Source organism: Plecotus auritus (assembly GCF_963455305.1).
Source record: "Plecotus auritus genome assembly, chromosome: 2".
In the NCBI taxonomy this organism is placed as follows: domain Eukaryota; kingdom Metazoa; phylum Chordata; class Mammalia; order Chiroptera; family Vespertilionidae; genus Plecotus; species Plecotus auritus.
In genome coordinates this window covers 178,918,232-178,941,594 of record NC_137771.1, presented here as the reverse complement: position 1 = coordinate 178,941,594, position 23,363 = coordinate 178,918,232, and the positions used below count along the sequence as shown (strand labels likewise).

At 37.5% G+C, this 23,363-nt stretch overlaps 1 protein-coding gene across 1 annotated transcript in view; it reads left to right on the top strand.

Moving 5' to 3' along the window:
* IL1RAP (interleukin 1 receptor accessory protein) overlaps nt 1-23,363 on the top strand; it is a gene marked incomplete at its 5' end in the record, with an annotated part of 99,192 nt that overhangs the window by 47,156 nt on the left and 28,673 nt on the right. The window contains 3 exons of the mRNA XM_080654696.1: nt 6,785-6,971; nt 19,165-19,330; nt 21,806-21,877. Coding sequence (XP_080510822.1) covers nt 6,785-6,971; nt 19,165-19,330; nt 21,806-21,877 — 425 coding nt within the window. The remainder of the gene's footprint in view (nt 1-6,784; nt 6,972-19,164; nt 19,331-21,805; nt 21,878-23,363) is intronic.

Sequence of the window (23,363 nt, the reverse complement as noted above, 5' to 3'; positions counted from 1 at the left end):
TTTGTTGATGATAGCCATTCTGACAGGTGTGAGATGGTACTGCATTGTCGTTTTGATTTGCATCTCTCGGATGAGTAGTGACTTTGAGCATATTTTCATATGTCTCATATGTCCTCTTTCGAAAGTGTCTATTTAGGTCTGTTGCCCAATTTTGATTGGATTGTTTATCTTCCTTTTGTTAAGTTGTATGAGTTTCCTGTAAATTTTGGAGATTAAAACCTTATCAGAGATATCATTGGCAAATATGTTCTCCCATGCAGTGGGCTTTCTTATTTTGTTGATGGTTTCTTTTGCTGTGCAGAAGCTTTTTATTTTGATGTAGTCCTAATTTTGTTTATTTTCTCCTTAGTTGTGTTGATAAAGATATTGCTATGACATAGGTCTGCTATTTTGCTGCCTATGGAGTCTTGTAGGATTTTTATGGTTTCCCATCTTACATTTAAGTCCTTTAGCCATTTTGAGTATGTTTTTGTGTATGGTGTAAGTTGGTGATGTAGTTTCATTTTTTTTTTGGATGTATCTAACCAAATTTCCCAGCACCATTTGTTGAAGAGGCTATCTTGACTCCATTGTATGCTCTTGCCTCCTTTGTCAAATATTAATTGAGCATAATGGCTTGGGTCGATTTCTGGGTTCTCTGTTCTCTTCCATTGGTCTAGATGTCTGTTCTTGTGCCAGTACCAGGCAGTTTAGAGAACCGTGGCTTGGTAATATAGCTTGATATCTGGTATTGTGATCCCTCCAATTTTGTTCTTCTTTTTCAGGATTGCTGTGGTTATTTGGGGTCTTTTTTTATTCCAGAAAAATTTTTGGACAGTTTGTTCCACATCTTTGAAATATGCTGTTGGTATTTTAATGGGAAGTGCATTGAATCTGTAGATTGCTTGGGTACTGTGGACATTTTAATGATGTTGATTCTACCAATCCATGAACATGTATGTTCTTCCATTTGTTTAGTCTTCCTCTATCTCTTTTTTCAATGTCCTGTAGTTTTCCAAATACAGGTCTTTTACCTCCTTAATTAAGTTTATTCCTAGGTATTTTAATTTTTTTGGTGCAATTGTAAATGAAATTTTTTTTTTTTTCATTTCTATTTCTGTGAGATTGTTATTGGTGTATAAAAAGGCCATAGATTTCTGGGTGTTAATTTTGTAGCCTGCTACATTGCCAAATTCATTTATTAGGTCTAGTAGTTTTTTGATGGAGTCTTTGGGGTTTTCTATGTATAGTATCATGTCATCTGCAAATAAGGACAGTTTTACTTCTTCTTTTCCAATTTAGATACCTTTTATTTCTTCTTCTTATCTGATCTCTATGTTTAGCACTTCCAGTACTATATCGAACAGGAGTGGTGAAAGTGGGCATCCTTGTCTTGTTCCAGTTCTCAGGGGAAATGAGTTTAGTTTTTGCCAATTGAGTATGATGTTGGCTGTAGGTTTGTCAAATAAGGCTTCTATTATGTTGAGGTATGATCCTTCTATCCATTTTGCTGATAGTTTTTATCAAGAAAAGGTGTTGGATTTTGTCAAATGCTTTTTCTGCATTGATTGATATGATTATGTGATTTTTGTCTCTCAATTTGTTTATGTGATGTATCACATTTATTGATTTGCAGATATTGTACCATCCTGGCATCCCCGGAATAAATCCAACTTAATCATAGTGTATGATCTTTCTAATGGAGTGCTGGATCCTATTTCCTAGAATTTTGTTGAGGAATTTAGAATCTATGTTTATCAAGGATATTGGCCTTTAGTTCTCTTTTTTGTGGTGTCTTTATCTGGTTTTGGAATTAGGGTAATGCTGGCTTCATAGAAAGAGCTTGGAAGTGTGCCTTCCTCTTGAATTTTTTGGAATAGTCTGAGGAGGATAGCTTTTAGTTTTTCTTTGAATGCTTGGTAGAATGCCCCTGTAAAGCTGTCCAGACCAGGGCTTTTGTTTGCTGGAAGATTTTTTTATCACTTCTTCAATTTCTTCAGTAGTTATCAGCCTATTCAGGTTTTTTTTTTTATTCTTCCTGATTGAGTTTTGGGAGCTTGTATTTTTCTAAGAATATGTCCATTTCATCTAGGTCAGTGGTCGGCAAACTCATTAGTAAACAGAGCCAAATATCAACAGTACAACGATTAAAATTTCTTTTGAGAGCCAAATTTTTAAAACTTAAACTTCTTCTAATTCAACTTCTTCAAAATAGACTCACCCAGGCCATGGTATTTTGTGGAAGAGCCACACTCAAGGGGCCAAAGAGTCGCATTTGGCTCGCGAGCCGCAGTTTGCTGACCACGGATCTAGATTGTCTGTTTTGTTGAATAGAGTTGTTCATAGTATTTTTTCATAATCCTTTGTATTTTTGTGGGATCAGTTGTTACTTCACCTCTTTAATTTCTGATTTTGTTTATTTGTGTCCTCTCTCTTTGCTTCTTGGTGAGTCTGGCTAGACGATCATCAATCTTGTTTATCCTTCCAAAGAACCAGCTCTTGGTTTGCTTGATTTTTTTTTTTTTTGTCTCTATATCATTTATTTCCACTCTGATCTTTATTATTTCCTTCTTTCTGCTTACACTGGGCTTTTCTTGTTGCTCTCTTTCTAACTCTTTGAGCTGTAGGGTTAGATAATTTATTACAATTTTTTCTTGTTTTTAGAGGTAGGCCTGTAGAGCTTTGAACTTCCCTTCCAAGACTGCTTTCACTGTGTCCCATAGATTTTTGGATTGTTTTGTTTTCATTGTCGTTTTTTGCCATGATGTTTTTTATTTCTTCTTTGATCTCTCTGGTAACCCAGTCATTGTTTAATAGCATGCTGTTTAGTCTCCATGTGTTTGATTTTTTTGGATTGTTTTTATTGTAGTTGATTTCTAATTTTATGCCATTGTGATCTGAGAAGATGCTTGATATGATTTCTATCTTCTTGAATTTGAAGAGACTTTGCCTGTGTCCCTATTTGTGGTCTATCTTTGAAAATGACCCATGTGCACTTGAGAAGAATATATATTCTGTGGCTTTGGGTTGAAATTTTCTGAAGATGTCAATTAATTCCATCTAATCTGGTGAGTCATTTAGGATTGATGTTTCTTTGATGATTTTTTTGTTTAGATGATTTATCCAGTGGTGTTAGAGGTGCATTAAAGTCCCCTACTATGACTGTCTTGCTGTCACTCTCTCTCTTGATATCCTCCAGAAGTTTTTTTCTGTGTTTTGAGTGTTCCTATATTGGGTGCGTATATGTTTACAAGAGTTATATCTTCTTGTTGAATTGCTCCCTTTAGTATTATGAAGTGGCCTTCCTTATCTTCTGTTATGGCCTTCACTTTGAGGTCTAATTTGTCAGATATAAGTATTGCTACCCCAGCTTTTTTTTTTTTTTTCATTTCCATATACCTGGAAAACCCTTTTCCATCCCTTTACCATCAGTCTGTGTGAGTCCTTTGTTCTGAGGTGTGTCTCCTGTAGACAGCAGATACTAGTATATGGGTCATGATTTCTTATCCACTCAGCTACCCTATGTATTTTCATTGGGGCATTTAGTCCATTTACATTTAAGGTTGTTATTGGTAGGTAATTGTTTGTCGCCATTTTTATTTTTTATGTCTGTTTTCCTTCTTCCCTTTCTATTTCTTCTCTTTATAGAAGTCACTTTAGCATTTCTTGCATTGCTTGTTTGGTGGTAATAAACTCCCTTAGTCCTTTATTGTCTGTGAAGCTCCTAATTTCACCCTCCACTTTGATTGATAGCCTTTCTGGGTACAGTATTCTTGGATTCAGACCCCTGTTTTACATAACTTTGTGTATTTCATTCTATTCCCTTCTTGCCTGATGTGTTTCGGTTGAGAAATCAGTTGATAGTCTAATGGGAGATCACTTATAGGTAACCTTCTGTCTCTCTCTGGCAGCCTTTAAGATTCTTACTTTGTTGTTGGTGTTTGTCAATTTAATTATAATGTGTCTTGTTGTTGATCTTTTTGGATTCATCTTGTTCGGGACTCTCTGAGCTTCTTGGACTTGTGTGCATTTTTTCTTCTTCCCAATATCAGGGAAGTTTTCTGTCACTATTTCTTCAACAGATTTTCTATTTCTTGCCCAGTTTCCTCTCCTTCTGGTACCCCTATTATGCGGATGTTGTTTCATTTTGTTTTGTCCCAAAGTTCCCTTAGGCTCTCCTCCTGTTTTTCAAGTTTTTTGTTGTTGTTGTTGTTTTGTTTTTCCAGTTGCTGTTGTGCTTGGCTATTTTTTCCTACCTTGTCTTCTAGCTCAAGACATGTGGTTCTCTGCTTCTTCTAGTCTACTCTTGATGCTTTCTATTGTGTTCTTTATTGCAATGATGTCATTTTTCATTTCTTCTTGGTTCTCCTTCAATTCCTCTTGATTCTTACACATATTGTTGAATTTGTCTTCCAACCTTTTCAGTGCCTTATGACTATTGCTCTGAATTTTTTCTCTGACATATTGCTTTCCTCCATTTCTTTTACTTCCTTTTCCGGTGATTCCTGCTTTTCCTTCCTATGGGGGCTGTTTCTTTGTCTCCACATGTTCACTCCTCTCAGGGTGTCTGGTTATGTAGCTCTCTCCTGTTTTGACTCTCTCTTGGTGATCTCTGACCTTTCTCCATCCACGGATTGCCTCACCAGCTGTGTTTAATTTGCCAATTCCAGGTGGATTTTATTTCATTCAGCTGTTCCTTCTATCTTTTCTGTGGGAATTTTCAGGGCCTGTCTGTATTCAGCACCACTTTATCTCCACCCTGGAAAAACATTTAGTCACCATGGCTGGGGAGGCTGGAGTCTCAGTTTTCGTGGGTTTGCAGCTGAGGCAGCTGGTCCCTTTGCATTATGGTTGTAGGGTCCTGGAAGGTATCTGAAGTCTCCCCAGTTGAAGGTAAGTCTGGACTTCCAATCACAGCTGTTCTCCCCTTCAAGATGTCACAGTGTCTGTGGCAGAGTTGGCCATTTCCAGAGAGATTTCAGCAGTAAAGAGGCTGCCCAGCCAGGGGAGCCTGGTCCCTCAGTCCCCAACAGTCCTGTGGAATATAGCTATTCCTCACTCACAAATACAGACACTCCCTGCACATCCACACATTCTCCTTTCACTCTCTCACTCACACAGTATCTTGCAGCCTGCCATCCCATTGGCTGCCATCTTCCATCTCCTATTCTTTCTTTAATACCTTATTAAGATGACATCCAGATCTGACTTTTGGAGCTAGAAAAGTCAGCCCAATCACTGTTCATCACCTTTTTAAAAAAAAATCAGAAAATGTATCTAATTAAGCTAAACTTTACCTTTTATAACTTCCACCCATAGAATACTTTTATCTGTAGACATTTTGTTATTTGTTGATAGAGATCATGCCTGCCACTCTCCCTTTCCACCTTATTGCCTATGTTACAAGTTATCTTTAAACAATATTTCCTCCCATCTTGGTGAGGGGAATGAATACCTCCACACCTTCCATTGTATTTAGACTTAATTCATGAGTCATTGAGGATCTGATATGTGTTTGAAACCTTAAATATAAATTATTAAAAGTGTGCACCCATTTAGTCATCACCTTAAAAAAATCAGTTATTTTTATTATTAATGCTTCATTATTGCTTTCCTGTATGTACACACAAGTTTTATATCTAACTCATTCATTTTTTAAAATATATTTTTTATTGATTTCAGAGAGGAAGAGAGAGAGAGGGAGAGAGAGATAGAAACATCAGTGATGAGAGAGAATCACTGATCAGCTGTCTCCTGCACTCCCCCTACTGGGGATAGAGCCCACAACCTGGGCTTTTGACCTGAATGGAACCTGGGACCCTTCAGTCCACTAGCTGATGCTCTATCCACTGAACCAAAATGGCTAGGGCTCTATCTCATTCATTTTAACAAATATTTATTCAGCATCTATTGAAAGTTTAGACACCGTACTAGAGACTGTAAGAAAATATTCATGGCCATACCCTTGTTTGAACTATGATAAAATAAAAGGAACTTAAAATGAACACAAGGAAATGTCTGGCATGCATGGAGAATTAGAGACCTAATTTGGGGTGCACAGAGGGTCACATATAAGACCTCTTTGTGAAATGTGAGGTGATGGGATAAGAAGAGTCCTAAGCTTTGTGTGTTTGTTACTTTTTTTCTTCATGCTTGATTTTTTTTATAGATATGTAAAAGAGCTTTGAATGGTATTACCATAATTTCATTGCACTTTTCAAAAAAGAAGATTTTTCTATTTATACCAATGTTTTCTTTGCTGATATAGCACTGGATGGACATTTTTGATCATGTGCTCTCTCTATAACCATTTTCCATAATTCTACCATGTGAAAAATTTTTCAGAAATAACATTGCTAGGGCAAAAACTAAGGCTTTTTTAAGAATAGTTTTAGAAACATTTATTTTCTAAAGGTTGTTTATTTGATTATCAGCCATGAGTTAATATGGTATACACACCTTTGCCTTACCAGTACAGAATATTATTAATAATGTTTTAAGGGTAAAATTAAATATACATATACATACAAACATATATGTACATATAAACACATATAACATGTTTAGGAACATATCTAAAAGTATAACTATTTTAATATATCAATAGTAATTAACTGTGTTAGTTTTTATTCTGTGATGTCAATTTATATAGGAAATACCTCCACACATATTTAATTCTTACATGAACTTGCACATATAAAGTCTCAATATATAGAATTACTTCACTTAGCTTACTTTAATGTATTTACTGCATTAAAACAAATGCAAATGAGTCTGCCCATTCATTGCATATTTTTCTTTTCAGGAATACCACATATTGCAGCAAAGTTGCATTTCCTCTGGAAGTTGTCCAAAAAGATAGCTGCTTCAATTCTCCCATGAAAGTCCCAGTGCATAAACTGTATATAGAATATGGTATTCAGAAGATCACTTGTCCAAATATAGATGGATATTTTCCTTCCAGTGTCAAACCAGCCATCACTTGGTATATGGTAAGCAAACTGCCATCGAGGGCACTTTACCCTCTCTAAATGGCAATTATTTGTTGAGTTAATGTAGAAACTGGAAATTTTCTAATTAGATTTTTAATATATTCTTTAGTGACTTTATACAATCTTTTACTGCTTCCTCACCTTAAAACATTTTAAAGGACGTGCTAGAGGACACGTTGCCTCAACCCAGCATTCCTTAAATTATGTTCACTGGACTACTATAACTACCTTGGTCCTATTAACTTCCTCTGAAATACAATTTGAGAAATGTTGCCCACTTCCACCTGCTCAGTGAAGTCGGGAGCTGCTAATTCATCTGGTGAATTTCAACTCCTTAACTAGTCAGTATTTTGTTACTTGTATGTATTTCATGTTTGCCCTCATTTATAGAAACAATTCACCTGTGGTCTCTTCTACATCTCAGGGATTTGGGAAGTGTTTAATAAAAAGTGACAGTGTTAGAAGGTGGCATGTGTGACAACAGCTACATTATTGTTTTTTAAAAAATACATTTTTATTGATTTCATAGAAGAAGGGAGAGGGAGAGAGAGAGATAAAAACATCAATGATGAGAGAAAATCATTTATCTGCTGCCTCTTGCACACCCCTACTAGGGGTCGAGCCTGCAACATGGGCATGTGCCCTGACTGGGAATTGAACCGTGAACTCCTGGTTCATAGGTTGATGCTCAATCACTGAGCCATGCCAGCTGGGCTAGCTTCCTAGATTTTTAACCTCTTCAAATATCCACATAAGTCAAAGCTAATCTCCTGAACAACATTTAAAACAAAACTCAATATTAAGTTATCCATAAGAATCACTTTCAATAAAACAAGTGAGTCAAGCCACAAACATGACCTATGTAAAATCAGTGTCTATAGGGAAAAGGAGTAGGTGGAAGTAGTGTGGTAAGGGGCAGACTTGAGGGATCAAAAACCAATGGATACTCACTGGAAAGCATGGTGAGCCAACTTAAGAACAGCAGCTGAAATTGGGAAGGGTGGGTCCAAGGTGTCTATAGTAGGAATTTCTGAAGGGTTTAGAATTGTTTTCATGCCTTGGAACTCTGCAAAACTGTGAGTGTCCCCCCCACATCCCACACGGTTCAGGGTTCAGGTTCAGGGTTCGGGCTCTGGAGGAGGCCGCCCACAAATGAAAGAGACTAGAAAATTTAATTTGGGAATATTGGGGGCCAGGTGGGAGCCCAGCTCAAGAGGAAGGACTCCGCTTTGCTCTGGCCTTGTGATCCCTTTTATTCAAGTTTTGGGATACACCCATAGCCCTTAGGCAGGCAATTCCAATAATAGCCAATCAGCAAGGATTTACATAAGACTAAAAGGTGGAAGTTGCTTCAGCTCCCTTTTGTCTCAACTAAACAGTGGGTGGTTGGCTCTGACCTTTCAGAGATTCAAGGTTGACCAGCCTTCTGGGTTCCTTGTCCACACCTCTCTGCTAGTGAAGACAATGGGTGGCTTCCAACACAAAACAACTACCACAGTGAGGAGAAATGGCTGTAGGTGGAATCATAAGTAGACAACATCAGGATAATGCAGGGGCAAAAGTAAGTTTACAGTTGTGAGTATGGGAAACACAGAGTTTATTCTTGCATTCTTACTTACTAATTATTGTATTATTTTTCATATAAACAACTGTACACCTACTTTTGCCCACCCTGTAGAGAGGAAGGGAAGAGAAGAATGGTAGCAGCAGAACAGTCAGGAAATCTCAAGACCATACTTTTGAAGAGGAGTCTCTCTGAAGTTAGAAAATCCTGCCAGATTGTAAAACAAACAAACCAGTTCAAAATTATAAGAAAAAGGAGAATAAGAAGCAGAATAACATTCTGCAGGAAAAAAAGCATGCCAGAAGGACTATTTAAAAAATGAGCCAAAAATTAAGAAATGGTACAAGATGAGAAGAATAACAAATAAATTTGAATTATAAATGTCCAGAAATTATAAAACTCATGAACAACTTAGAAGAAAGTCATTTTAGAAATAAAGCTACACTAAGAGGAACATAACAGCAAATGAATATACTAGATAATGCCTTAAGATTAACAGAAAGTGGAAGGGAGAAAAAAAATTTAAACCTAAGTTAAATGATGAATAAAAATAAGAAGGGTAAAATGTATTTACCAAAATCATATAAAGTAGACTTTAAAACAATGAGTACTATTGGAGATAAAGGGGAATTTTCAGAATAATAAGAGGGACAATTCATCAAGAAAGCATAAAAATAATAAAAGTATGTGTGCCTAGTGACAGTGTTTCAAAATGCATAAAGCAAAAGTTGATAGAAGTAAAGGACTAAATAGACAAATCCATAATCATAGTTGAAAAATTTAACATCTGTCTGTAAATGATTAAGTCATTAATAATGAAATTACTTAGGAGGCAACTTTAAAAGTTTTCCATTGGCCAAAATGCAACAATTTTAATTTTAGCAAGAATATTAATTACAATGTGTGAAATCCCAAGAATTAAGTTTAAATCCATAAGTTCTTAATGCTATTCCAAAATGTTTAGTTGATTACATTTGGATGATGATAGGATGTCAATTTGTTATCTTGAAAACTAATAAATAAGGGAGAAAAGTCAAGTATTTATTCTACCTTTCCTGTAAGAAATGTGCATTTAGTTATGAAATGGTGCAGAGAAGTATGTTTTTATAAAGCTATATCATCAGTTTGAAACCACAGTGACAATAAATCTAAGCATTAAGCATCAATGACAGCTACCATCACAAGAAGGGTAGCAGCCAGGCATATTCCTTCTGATGAAAGAACAGTATCAATTATAATTCTGCCAAGTAGATTTTGGATACTGCTGCCATTTTGCTGGAAATATAGAGAATAGAAGAATATATTGATCTGTACCATGAGTTTGTAGTCAGCAATATCTGGACTGTGGAAAACTATATGCCAAATGCCTTGGGTTATTCAACAGAAATTCTGCAAGAAAAAAACAAAAGCATGTTGTGGGAACATAGTGATTAAATGAAACATATAAGAAAAATTTAAAAATGGATGTGACTACAGTGTCTAAGGATGTACTACAGATGATATAGAAAAGAAAACAAGGAAGTGATTTTACTACAAAAATATATAGGTAGTAGCTACTTCATCAGGTTGCAAAAGAGCTGGGATTGACATAGGACATTTGGAAAGTAACTGGCAACATTCTACTCCTGAACCTGAATGGTGTTTGCTTTATAATAATTCATTAACTCATGTTTCAAGTCTTTGTGTATTGTATTTTATAATAAAACAGCTAAGAAAAAGAGAGGGAGAGAAAGAAGGAAACAAAGAAAATGAGCAAGAGATATTTAAGACCAATTGCAGTGTAAGAATCTTAGATCATGCTTTGTTCAAATAAACTATAAAATAAGTTATGAGAAAATCAGGGCAATCTGAACAGAATATTAATGATATCAATGAATTATTATTATTGTTTTAAACTGTGATAATAGCACTATAGTTATGCTGGAAAAAGGAGTCTTGTCATTTAAAGATACATGGAAATATTTACAAATGAAATTATGCAATATCTGTGATTTGGTTTAAAATATCTTGGGCTGCAGTGAGTGGGTATAGATGAAATAAGACATAGTCTTAATTGATACTTTTGAGACTAGGTTTGGGTACAGGGGATCATTGTATATTTTCTCCATGTTTGTCATTTTTTCATTGTAAAAAGCATAATAAATGATTTAAAGGTAATATTAACAAATAGAGTCCCAGTGCATGAATTTGTGCATGGCTGGGGTCCCTCGGCCTGGCCGGTGATTGGGGCCAATGGGAAGGGGCCAGCCAGCGGGGGGAGGGGCCATGGGAGGTTGGCCGGCCAGCCCCCCCCCCTCAATTGGGGCCAATAGGGGAGGCCAGCCAGCTGGGGGGAGGGACCTCGGGAGGTTGACTGGCTGGCTGGGGGGAGGGACCACAGGAGGTTGGCCGGCGGCGACGGGAGGTTGGCCAGCTGCAGGAGGTTGGCTGTGGGAGCTCACTGGCCACCAAGGGGTAGCTCCTGCATTGAGCGTCTGCCCCCTGGTGGCCAGTGCACATCATAGCAACCGGTCAACTGGTCGTTTGGTCGTTTAGTCATTCAGTCGCTTAGGTTTTTATATATAAAGACTTTACATCAATAAGTATATCTTCAAGTTTTTTTAAATGTGTTCATCTAGTTATCAAGGTCTGTTATCTCTAATTTTATTCACATTTTTATACTTTGAATACTCAAAAGTCTGAAAAAATAATTTTATTTTCTTACCAAAGGATCTCACAATTTAATTGACAAGTTTATAAATAAGAAGAATTTACATTCTTATTGAAAAGCAGAATTCTAAGTTCCAAAGAGAATTTGTTTGTTTTAAAAACAGGGAGAAATTTACATGCATCGACTTTATGAAATTAACTATTTCTTGAGGGCAAAGTTATGCCATACTTATCTCTGTATTTTCAATGATTCCAGATTTCTTTTTGCTGGTTGGAAGGATGTCAGTGATATTAACCAAGGTATGAAATAGCAGAGGAGGAGCAGGTTTGGGGAGCAAGTGAAAGATTTAGACAATGTCATATGGAGTTAAAGGTGTCTGTGAGACATCTAGGTGGCAGTGGCCAGTAGGTAGTGGTACATGTGTGTGAATCTGGAGCTTAGAAGAAAAGTCAAAGTTGGAGTCAGAGAACTGGATGCGTCTATATGATAATTGGAGCCCTTAAAGACTAAGATCAAAATCTAGAGAGAATGTTCATGGGGTGAATGAAAACAGAAAGCCTGGAAAGAAGACTGAGAAAAAAAAGTCATAGTGGTCAAACCATCTCCATGACAGATAACGAACAATGTTCAGGTGGCTAAGAAGAAACACGTGACCAGCCATCATTTCTGTTCCATAAAAAGTCGTTCTTGATCTGTGGCATACCTCTTTTATTTCTCTATACTTGGGTAATTGACTGAAACCATTAATCCTAAGAGTTCTGCTATATTGGGTACAAAATCAGAGTTCTTGGTAGTTGGATTCTCTTATTACTGAATAGCAATGATGACGTTGCTTTCTATTTTCTACCTTCTACAGAAATTCCCTGCATCCACTAAGTATCTTGGTCCTCATAAGGTAGTCTCTTTCAATTGTTATAAACTGAATTCCCTGCCCCGACATTGTAAATACAGTCTCCTTTTCTAATACACATAACTGTGAAAGAATTAAAAGACACATTAATTTGTTTCAGCAATTTTCTTCCTCTTAGTCAAATGATTAAAAATGATAAATTGAAAGACAGAAAACGAAACTAACAGTTCTTGCATTTTGCTTGTAAAATATGTTATGTGTAATACTCATCACCATCCTTCAAGGTATATGTCATCCTTTCACATATTATGAAGCCAAGTCTCAGAGAGGCAAACAATAGAGCTAACATGTATTGAGCACAGGATTCTTAACTTAATTTTCTTAACGTGAGGTAAGTTATCTTGTGTTCTCCATTTTATAGTTAAGATAGAGCAACTGAGAGATTTGCCCAAGGTCACAGAGCTAGGAGCCAAGATTCAACCTTGTATGAGTCCATACTTTACATTGTGGTATATCACTTACTCAAAAGAAATCTAGCTGATAGTGGAGAATCTGGGATTTTAGGCCAGTTCTGTTTGGTTTCAAGGTTATACTCTTCAGAAATGACACTGAGAGGGTGGTCTAGTCTTCACTTCTCAGGCTTAGGACACTTGGAAGGGTGGGGTAGTCTTTGAATACAGGTTGGGTTGTAGGCTGAACTGTGGAACACAAGGAAACCCATGGACAGAGGGCCCTGGGAAATCAGAGGGGGCTTGGACAAACAGATTAGAAGGAACAGAAATTAAAAAAAAAAAAAAAAAATTGTTCCAGAACTGCAAGGGAAATGGGGCAGGATTGCATTTTCCTCTTTGGCATGTCTTCTGTCTTTCCTCCTCTCATTTGCATGGCAGGCTCTTCCTCATTCAGGGCCCAGAATTCATAGCGTTCTAATTCAACAATCATGTGAGTTAAATTGATGTTCAGTAAATGTTTGTTGAAGGGCCAGGTTTTGTAACAAGCCTGGAGAGCACACCATGGTTTGTCATTTACTGAATTTCAAATAGCCACATGTATAAATTGGAAACAACATGTGTATAAATTGGAGGTTGCCTGTTTATTCACGTAGGAATATGGGAATAAATAGCAGTAAAGACACAAGTGTAATTTTGTTACTACTACTACTATTATTATTATTACATTTACTCAGAGACCTGGACTTTAAATTATAGCAAGCCATCCCAACTTTCATATTACTGGATTATTTATCTTCCTCTTTGTTGTAATTGAGTATTTGATTTTTCCATACCAAGATACTTATAAAAACAAAGGAAATTACCCCCTCCACTTTTTCTTTTTTACTGAGGATCAGAGGAACCATTTTATTAGGTGTTTTGAATATTACATTTATAACAACTGCTGAAAACCCTAACTGATATTTAGGAGAATGGATATCATTCTGGAGACCAGTCTGTGAAAAGCTGGTTGTTCTTATACTTAGTATAATCATTAAAATTGGTATATTACCTTCACCTCTAAATTTCAGTGTAAAGTTAATCAGAGTTGGTCAGATACTGTTTATAAATCTCTCTCAGAAAATGGGAAACTTTGCTTTTTCTGACAAAGTGCCACCAGAAAAGCACATTTCTGACTGAGTGCCAGGCTTGGCCTTTTACTGGCACAGCACATATTGTAGACAAGTTAGTCCAAGGTCTGCATAATAGACTTTATTTTCAAAGCGCTTCTTTCAGTTTGATCTCAACTGTTTGGTTGCTCCTTTATCTCTTTCCTTTCCCTACAGTTTCCCTATCATGATTTTTCATCTTTGGTAGGAAAGAAATATGTACCATATATTCTTTCAAACTATACACATTTAATTCCATATATCCTAATATATAAAAACCCTGGATCTGCAGCAACTGGGAGGCTCGACCAACCAGAAGTCAGTCCTGCAGTCAGTGCTGGGTTGCCGTGGCGACCCAGCGCTGACTGCTATGGCTGCAGGCACGGTGACCCAGCACTGACTGCTGAGGAGGCTGCGAATCAGGCCCAGAGAGAGGCCTGAAGAGAGAAGCAGGGTCTGATCTGTTGATCAGCACTTGCCTCTCTCTTTAGCTCCGGGCCTGGTCAGAAGCCATGCCTCCATTTCTCTCCAGGCCTCCACCAGGGCTGCTGATCAACCCTGCCTTTCTGTTCAGGCCCTGTTGATAGGTCCAGAGATGCTGACTGGCATAGAAACCGACGAATCAGAACCACATCTGGGTCAACTGTGAGGAGCCAATGGCTGCCTAGGAGGTGGAGCTTTTGACACTGACTAGCATAGAAACCGACCAATCAGAACTAAATTGGCCAGCAGAGGAGGGAAGTTGGGGGAGAGATCAAGCTTGCAGGGGAGGGCAGTTGGGAGCAAGATCAAACCAGCAGGAGAGGACAGTTAGGGGTGATCAGGCAGGCAGAGGCAGTTAGGGGTGATCAGGCCAGCAACATCAATTTCAATTGAGGCTTAATTAGGCTGAATGAGTCATCCACTTTCTATTTTGATAGCATTTAACTTACCTCTAATTTTTGTTACTATAATGATTGCACTTCTCTCTTCTATACTAGAGACCTCTCCTTTTCTTTCCCTTGAATACCAAGCACACAGCACAAAGCTAAGCCAATGAACTTTGCATTTAGGAATTGATTAAATAATTGAATGAATTGGACTAGACTGGGAAATTCCATGGCAATAAGGGCCATTTCTGTATTTAATGCCTGCTCTATGCCCAGCCCCTATCACAGTGCCTGCCATGTCGAAGGGATTTTGTAAATATTAGTTGCTTAAACATTAAAATACCTTTAGTTTTGTTCATTAAAAGTGACTGGTAAGAGCTCTTATGAGACTTTGTAAATAAGTATGATGTATTTTATGCCAACTTAATCTTTGGTGCAAAAGTTTTCCTAACTTTTCTAACCTTATATCTCCGTTAAACTTTTTATATCCTTACTCTCACTCCTTCCTCCATCCTACAACTCACTCATATTTCACTTCTTATATTTTGAATAGTCATCTTCTTGTTATCATACTGCATGAGCTTTCAACTCCATGACTTCTGTCTTTGCTTCTCTCATTCATATTTTTGGTCATGAAGCAAAAATGCACTGAGCATTTACCATGTGCCAAGTATTTTGCCAGCTGCTGGCCATGAAGTACAGTACTCATTCACCCTCACGTCTTGCCCCCACAGGCGTAAATTTTCTAGAGGAAGAGACAAACATGAAAAGAGTTTATTGTAATAAAGTTAGTTAAGTATAAAGTACAGCATAGGAAATATAGTTAATAATGTTGTAATAACTATGTATGGTGCCAGGTGGGTGCTGAAAATATTGGGGGGAGTACTTTGTATTTGATTGTCTTACCACTAAGTTGTGCACCTGGAACTAATACAAATAATATTGAATGTAAACTGCAATTGAAAAAAATCTACAACATAAAAAATAATATAAAGTTAGTTAAGTTCTGACACAGAAAGCAAAATGCTATTAGAGTTCAGGGAAGTTACAGCTTTTTCCTGTACCTGGAGTGCCACTCCCCCACGTTTCTCCTCCTAGTTAATAGCTGTTAATATTCTACTTATCCTTTAATATAGAGCTCAAATCTTTGCTCTCTGTGAAGTTTTTATGAATGTTTTCTGTTTGATCTTCCCCAGCTCCCTGACCCTGATATGCCTTTCATAGTACTTGTTGCAATTCACCATGAGACTGTACATACCTATAGATTAGGAGTTGTGTCCTTTCCATTTTCCATGCCCTCACAGTTCTTGAATGGTGTATGGGATGGACATACTCGTCCTTGGTTAGTCAAGACATCCCCCCAATCACACCCCACATCTCACCACATGATGTATTTCCTCTCGCTCTTTACCTATATATCATGATAGGTTGCCATGGCTACCATTATGCCATTGAAACGTTGCTCTCCTGCTTAACTTCTCTCTTTTGAATTCAAAATGAGGAACTAATGGATCAGCTAAATGGATAATTTGTCTTCTAGTCAGACAAGTGTTTGCTTCATAGTGGAAATCCATTTACTGTTAAATGATTTCTTGCATTTAAAAATACTGTGTTTTTGTTTGTTTGTTTGTTTGTTTGTTTATTCTTTGGATATCCAGATCTTTGTTCCACTTTTTTTTGGATTCTAAATAAATTATAAGAAAATTTCCAGGCTTCATTTTCAGGAATAGTTTAAAATATTCCATGTGTCTCAGGTCTATGTACTGAAGGGTCTAGAGATGTATCTGCTTATAAGAACCAGAGAGAGCTCATCACACACTACAGGCCAAAGTTAGTGGTTCAACAATGCCCTGAAGCCACCCCCAACACACAGCTCAGAATGTAAAATATTTCCTTCATTTTCTTTTCTTGCATGATATGTAAGTCTGATAGCTCTGAAATAGACTTTTTAATTTCTTTTGGTTAAAACTAGTTACGGGGGCCAAATATTTGGTGATGAAAGATGACTTAACTATGGGTGGTGGACACACAATACAATATACAGATCATGTGTCATGGAAATGTACACTTGAAAGCTATATGATCCTATTAACAAAGGTCACCCCAGACGAGATGATGTGGTATGTATAAGTGTATGTCTTAGTATAATTTTTCCAGCTTCGACTAAGTGCTGAGCAGAGGTGTTTATTCTTAGTTAAGAAACTAGTTAAAGCTTGCTTCTTAACTAAGAAGCTAGGTTTGGCTCAGTGTACAGAGTGTCGGCCTGCAGACTGAAGGGTCCCAGGTTCTATTCTGGCCAAGGGCACATGCCTGGGTTGCAGGCTTGCTCCCCAGTAGGGGTCAGGCAGGAGGCAGCTGATCAATGATTCTCTCATTGATGTTTCTATCTCTCTATCCCTCTCCCTTCCTCTCTGAAATCAATAAAAATATATTAAAAATAAACAATAATAATCCTATATAATAAAAGGATGACTGGTTGCTATGACATGTACTGACCACCAGGGGGCAGACGCTCATCTCAGGAGCTGCCCCCTGGTGGTCAGTGGTCTTCCACAGGGGGAGTGCTGCTCAGCCAGAAGCTGGCTCATGGCTGGCCAGCGGTGGCGGAGTCTCTCCCACCTGCGCAGCAGCACTAAGGATGTCCGACTAACAGCTTAAGCCCGCTCCAAGCCTTTAGTTGGACATCCCCTGAGGGCTCCCAGGCTGCCAGAGGGATGTCTGACTGCCAGCTTAAGCCCATTCCCCCAGGGAGCGGGCCTAAGCTGGCAGATGGACATCCCCCAAGGGCTCCGGGCTGTGAGAGGGCGGAGGCTGGGCTGAGAGACCCCTCTACCCCCACCCCCCAAATGCAGAATTTTTGTGCACCGGGCCTCTAGTAATAATAATAAAAAAATAAGAAGCTAGTTAAAGACCTTTACTGAGCTATCTAGACAACTGAGTTTTAGCTCTGCACTGTGTTATCTGGAATATCTCTTCATTTTTCTACCTCATTTTTTTCCACTTGTAAAACTATAACATACTTTAGTCTGATTTGTCTACTTAGCAAGGATTTAAGAAAAGCTAAATGAGAGAAAATAGCTTTGAACTGTTTAAATAGAAGGTATCACAAAACTCAAATAGAATTCTATAGATAGTCTGAACTTGATTTAAACCAAATCTGACATAAATTCATTATGAATACAGGCCTTTGTGGCCTTATACTTTGTGATAACCTAAGAGTATTGAAACCTTTGGCTGATGTGACAAGTGTCTAGAAGCACTTTTATCAAAACAGGATAAATTGTATTTAGAAAAATCACTTAACTGAGCATATATCAGCTTCCTTGTGATGAAAACCCACATGAATCATCTTTTTAGTGCTATTCTTAAAAGACATATTCCTGTTACAAAGAATTACAAAATGTACCACTTTGTGTAACTGTCATATTTCAAAACACATGCTCCAGGAATTGAAGCAAGAAAACCTTAAGTATATGAGAACTAAAGTTAAGTATGTGAATTTAGGAAGTTACGAGTACAAGCCAGTAACAGACTCACATAATTTTAAAGATCTAAGCAGGGGTGGGCAAACTTTTTGACTCGAGGACCACAATGGGTTCTTAAACTGGACCAGAGGGCCGGAACAAAAGCATGGATGGAGTGTTTGTGTGAACTAATATAAATTCAAAGTAAAGGAGTGGAGGGGAGAGCAAGAGAACCCTCCGCTCTTTCGGCTCCGCGGGCCGGATAGAACAGCTGAACGGGCCGGATCCGGCCCGTGGGCCGTAGTTTGCCCACGGCTGAAAGGGAACTTAGAGATATTTAATTATTTTTGTCATGGATAAATTATTTTTAAATATATGTTTTTATTGATTTCAGAGAGGAAGGGAGAGGGAGAGGGAGATAGAAACAATCAATAATGAGAGAGAATTATTGATCGGCTGCATGTCCCACACTGGGGATGGAGCCAGCAATCCTGGCATGTACCCTGACTGGGAATCGAAACATGACCTCCTGATTCATAGATCAATGCTCAACCACTGAGCCATGCCGGTTGGGCTTAATTATTGGTAAGACTCATAAAAATACATTTTGTTTTTAGATTCTGGAGTCTGTGATATCCAATTTCAGCACATAGGAAAAATAGAAGAAAAATACCAAAAATTTTGTACATGACCAATATAGTGTTGTAACAGAGTGATCAAGAATGCCAAGATCAGACATCTAAATTAAGCCTAGTTTTCAAGCAGAGTGACTGGATTCCTGAATTAATATAAACAATGAAGAAATGTAGAAAAAAATGAAAAATAATTGTGTGTTTTTTAAAATAGTAGAGCAAGCAGTTAAGTTACCTTAGTTGTTTTTCAATACTTTAACCTTGCTTCACTGTTAACATGAGACTCCCAGAATCCAAATATTGGATGCTCAGACAGGAAGCTGGTGCTCTTGAATTTATATCTCAGTTCAGAACTTTAATTTTCTTTTGCAGAAAAGATAACAGAACTTAATGCATTTAATCTTTGCAGAAACATTATCAAATAGTTGAGCAGAATAGCTCAGTAAAAGGTGCAGCCAGCAAAGATATTTGTCTATTTTGTGCAAAATTACCTATGTGCATGTGCTTGTATATTTTCTATGCATGTATCTAAATAGAAAACATCATTTCTTTTACTTCTTAAAGGGCTGTCACAAAGTACAGGACTTTCATAATGTGGTACCTGAAGGCATGAACTTGAGTTTCCTCTTAGCCTTGTTTTCAAATAATGGAAATTACACATGCGTTGTTACATATCCAGAAAATGGGCGTGCGTTCCATCTCACCAGGACTCTGGCTGTAAAGGTTGTAGGTAAGCATGATTTGTATCAAGTGTGAAGGATAAAAATGGAATAATCTTGTGTTTGTTTTTTTCTGTTAATAGTTTATTACAAACAAGTGTGTAAAATCTGTGAGAAAAAAAAAAAGCTTATATTTTTTTGTTTATTGCACTCTCCCCAGAGCCTCTAGCATTTCCACATACATAGTGGGCATTTGGTAACTATTGGTCTATTGAATGAATATGTGAATAAGTGAAGTAAAGGCAGCTTGAGCAATGAAAGGAATACCAGACAGATCTGTGTCCAAACTATGCTACTGCTATTTAAGAGCAATATGATTTTGGTCAAAGTCTCAGTCTCCTCATCTGTTATCTGGGACTTAAATTACCTAACATTCAGGATACCTGAGAATATTAGACATAATATACAGGCAAACAGTGGAGACTCTGAATAGTAATGAATAGTAATTAATATTATTGTCCAAATCTGTTTTAGTAGAATTAAATAAACTATGAGTTTTTATGTACTGCTGTTGTAGTTAATGCTTAAAGTATTTGTATGCAGTGTCCAACCCCTGGTTTGAACTGAAAGAAGAGGAGATGAGAAACTGGGGAAGTGAAAAGGACAATGTCTAGGCAGAGTCTACAGACTTCTGTGAAACCCACAACCAAGAGAACCAGTGTCAGGATATGTGGTATTTAGAGCAGAACCCTAAATACCACTGTGCCCACTGTATTAAAATTAGAGAATATCAGAGTGAGATTTTGTCAAACCCCATTATTTTTTTTAAAGAAAAAGGCAATTCATTATCTTTTTTTAATTTCTGTAAATCATTGGTATAAGGTATTTGCGCATTTTTTTTTTGGGGGGGTGATGAAAATCCTATCTTTTAATAGATGGAAACATTGAGGCTCAACAACAGAAAGCAACCTGCTTAGAGATGTTCAATGCATTGGTAGAAGTTGTTCTAAACCTCAGGTTTTTGACATTTTGTTTAAGGCTTTTCTACCAGTCTGACACCAGATTCAGCTTATGTATTTCTTTAAAACAGATTTAACATAGTGCAAATAAAATTCAAGTAAAACACTTTTGTAACCACTTTCTCTGCTTACTGCTTACTTTCTGAATAATGCTGAGGTGGGGACTAATTCAAAAGAAAAATCAGACTAAATTTAAAGCCTAACATGAATGGACTTTAAAAGTCAAATGAGTAATCTAATCTTATATTCATGTTGGCAGTTGGTCCTAATATATATATATATATGTATACATACACACACACACACACACACATATACATATATATATGTATGTATATGTATATATATGTATATATATATAGGTATATGTATATGTATATGTGTGTATATATATATATGTATATGTATATATGCAGTGAATGCTTTAATATGCATCACTTAATTCATATGTATCACAATAATACCCCCAAATTAAGATAATTTAAGTTAATTTAATTCTTATAATGAACTTGTAAAATGAGTTTAATTACTCTCATTTTAGAGATGAGGAAAATTAGCTTTTCAAAGATTTATTAAAAAACAGTCATGTGGTTAGTAAATGACCAAGTTGGGATTAGAACACCTATTGGTCATTAAATCTTTGAAGCCTCTACTCTATTAAAAAAATATATATATTTTATTGATTTTTTTACAGAGAGGAAGGTAGAGGGATAGAGAGTTAGAAACATCGATGAGAGAGAAACATCGATCAGCTGCCTCCTGCACACCCTCTACTGGGGATGTGCCTGCAACCAAGGTACATGCCCTTGACCGGAATTGAACCTGGGACCCTTCAGTCCACAGGCCGACACTCTATCCACTGAGCCAAACCGGTTAGGGGTGAAGCCTCTACTCTTAAATAATACAATACAAATCTCCTTCAGGATATTTTTCATTCAATTTAGGAATACAGAATGTTATAAAGAGCATTGATCCTATGAATGAACCTTTAACTGATAACTGGACATCAGGTACCCTTAGGTGCTGGACTCATAATTGTGATTTTGGATTTTTCATTTATTCATTCATGTAATACTTATGTAATTAGGTCTTATACTAGGCACTCTGGGAATGTTGAAGAGAAATATGTAGAAAAGAAACGATTGAGCAAAACAGGAGAGCAATTAATTATGCTGTAGTCTGACAAGACTCTCATGTAAGCTTTGGAAAGTGAAAACACTGGTTAAGCATTCTATTCTGAAATATGGAGGATAATCAACATATTATGTTTGTTTCTTTGTTTTATATGGTTAAAATGTTATTATGCACTCTATAGTAAATATATTCCATCTCAGAAGGATAATGTAGAATTTATATGTGTAACTTGTCTTCAGACTTATTGACTGCAATTCTTCTCAAGAAGAATTGACAAACCATGCCAGAAGGTTGGGCAAGGCTTCACAGAAGAGAATGTTTTTGAAATGGGTTAACAGGGATAAAGACTTCATGACTTAATATCATCTCCCATTGTTCTTTGCTCTCTTACAGGCTCTCCAAACTCTATATTGCCCCCCCAGATCCACTTACCCAATGATCTTGTGGTCTACGAGAAAGAACCAGGTAATTACAGCTGTGGACTCTGAATTTTAGTTAGATTATCTTAATTATCTACATATATAAAAGCCTAAGCGACCGAATGACTGAACAACCAAACAACTGGTTGCTATGATGGGCAGATGCTCAGCACAGGGGGCGGATGCTTAACATAGGAGCTCCCCCTGGTGGTCAGTGCACTTCCACAGCCAACCTCCTGAGGCCAGCCAATCTCCCACGGTCCTTCCCCCTGGCTGGCCAGCCCCAATTGGCCCCGATTGGGTCGGCTGGCCAATCTCCCATGGTCACTCCCCCAGGCCGGCCAACCCCCCATGGCCCCTCCCTCCCCACAGCTGGCTGGCCCCAATGGCCCTTATCAGAATCTCCCATGCCCCTGCCCCCCACTGGCCAACCTCCTGCAGCTCCTCCCCCTGGCCAACCTCCCATAGACCCAATGGGCCCCAATTGCTGGCCAGGCCAAGGGACTCCACGTGTGCACGAATTCATGCACCAGGCCTCTAGTAAGGAATAAAATGCCACAGAAATTAACACAAGAGAAGAGAGGGCTATTGTAAAAAAAACAAAAAAACAAAAAAACAAGAAACAAAAACACGGGAATTGAAATTGATGTTGTCAGAAACCAGGGTAGCTCTGGGCATTAGCTACCTCCTGGATTTCATGGGGAGCTCAGGGATTCTCTGCTTCTCTCTCAGCAGCTGCTGCCGTCTTCTTCCTCTGCGGACAGGTTTCCTCCCCTGATGAGGGATTTCTCTTTGATGCAAACTGTAGCTTGCACAGGGTTTTGGTTTGCCAAGCCTGTAGCATGAGCACAAGGCATCCGTCAAGCTTCTGTTCCACTACAAAGGGGCAGGGTTAAAGCTTGGAGTCAGCACTGTGAATATAATAAGTAACAACTGATACAACCAATACACCCTGATTCAGAACACTATGAAATATTTGCTTCGGTCATCTGGGTCTCTTTTTATTTTTCAGATTTTTTCATTCCAGGGAAAAATCACTTGTAACTGATTAAATAATAATAATGATTTATTTATTATTATTCTGACTCAGACTTTCTCACAGGTTAGCTGGAAACTGCAGAAAATTTTTAACATTTTCTGAATTGCATCTTTACAAAAATTCAAAACAAACCCAGTGAGAGCTATAAAAGAACATTTGTTTAAAATGTACTAAAGTTAATAGAGGCAGTGACCAACATAGGTAGAGAACAATAGTACCCCCCATATTAAAATAAGGTTTCAAACAGTGATGTACCTTGTAAAAACACAAAGAACACAACCCCAAATGGACCAAATTTTCTTGATTTAGTACTGGCTTTATATATTAATATAAACATTCTTCCTGCAATCAGGGTAAACACTTATTAATCATCTAGATATATTCCATATACTTATCACATTATGGTTGCAAAAGCATGCCTGAATCCAATGTCACTTTATCTTCTATATTATATTGATACTAGAGACCCAGTGCACAAAATTCATGCATGGGG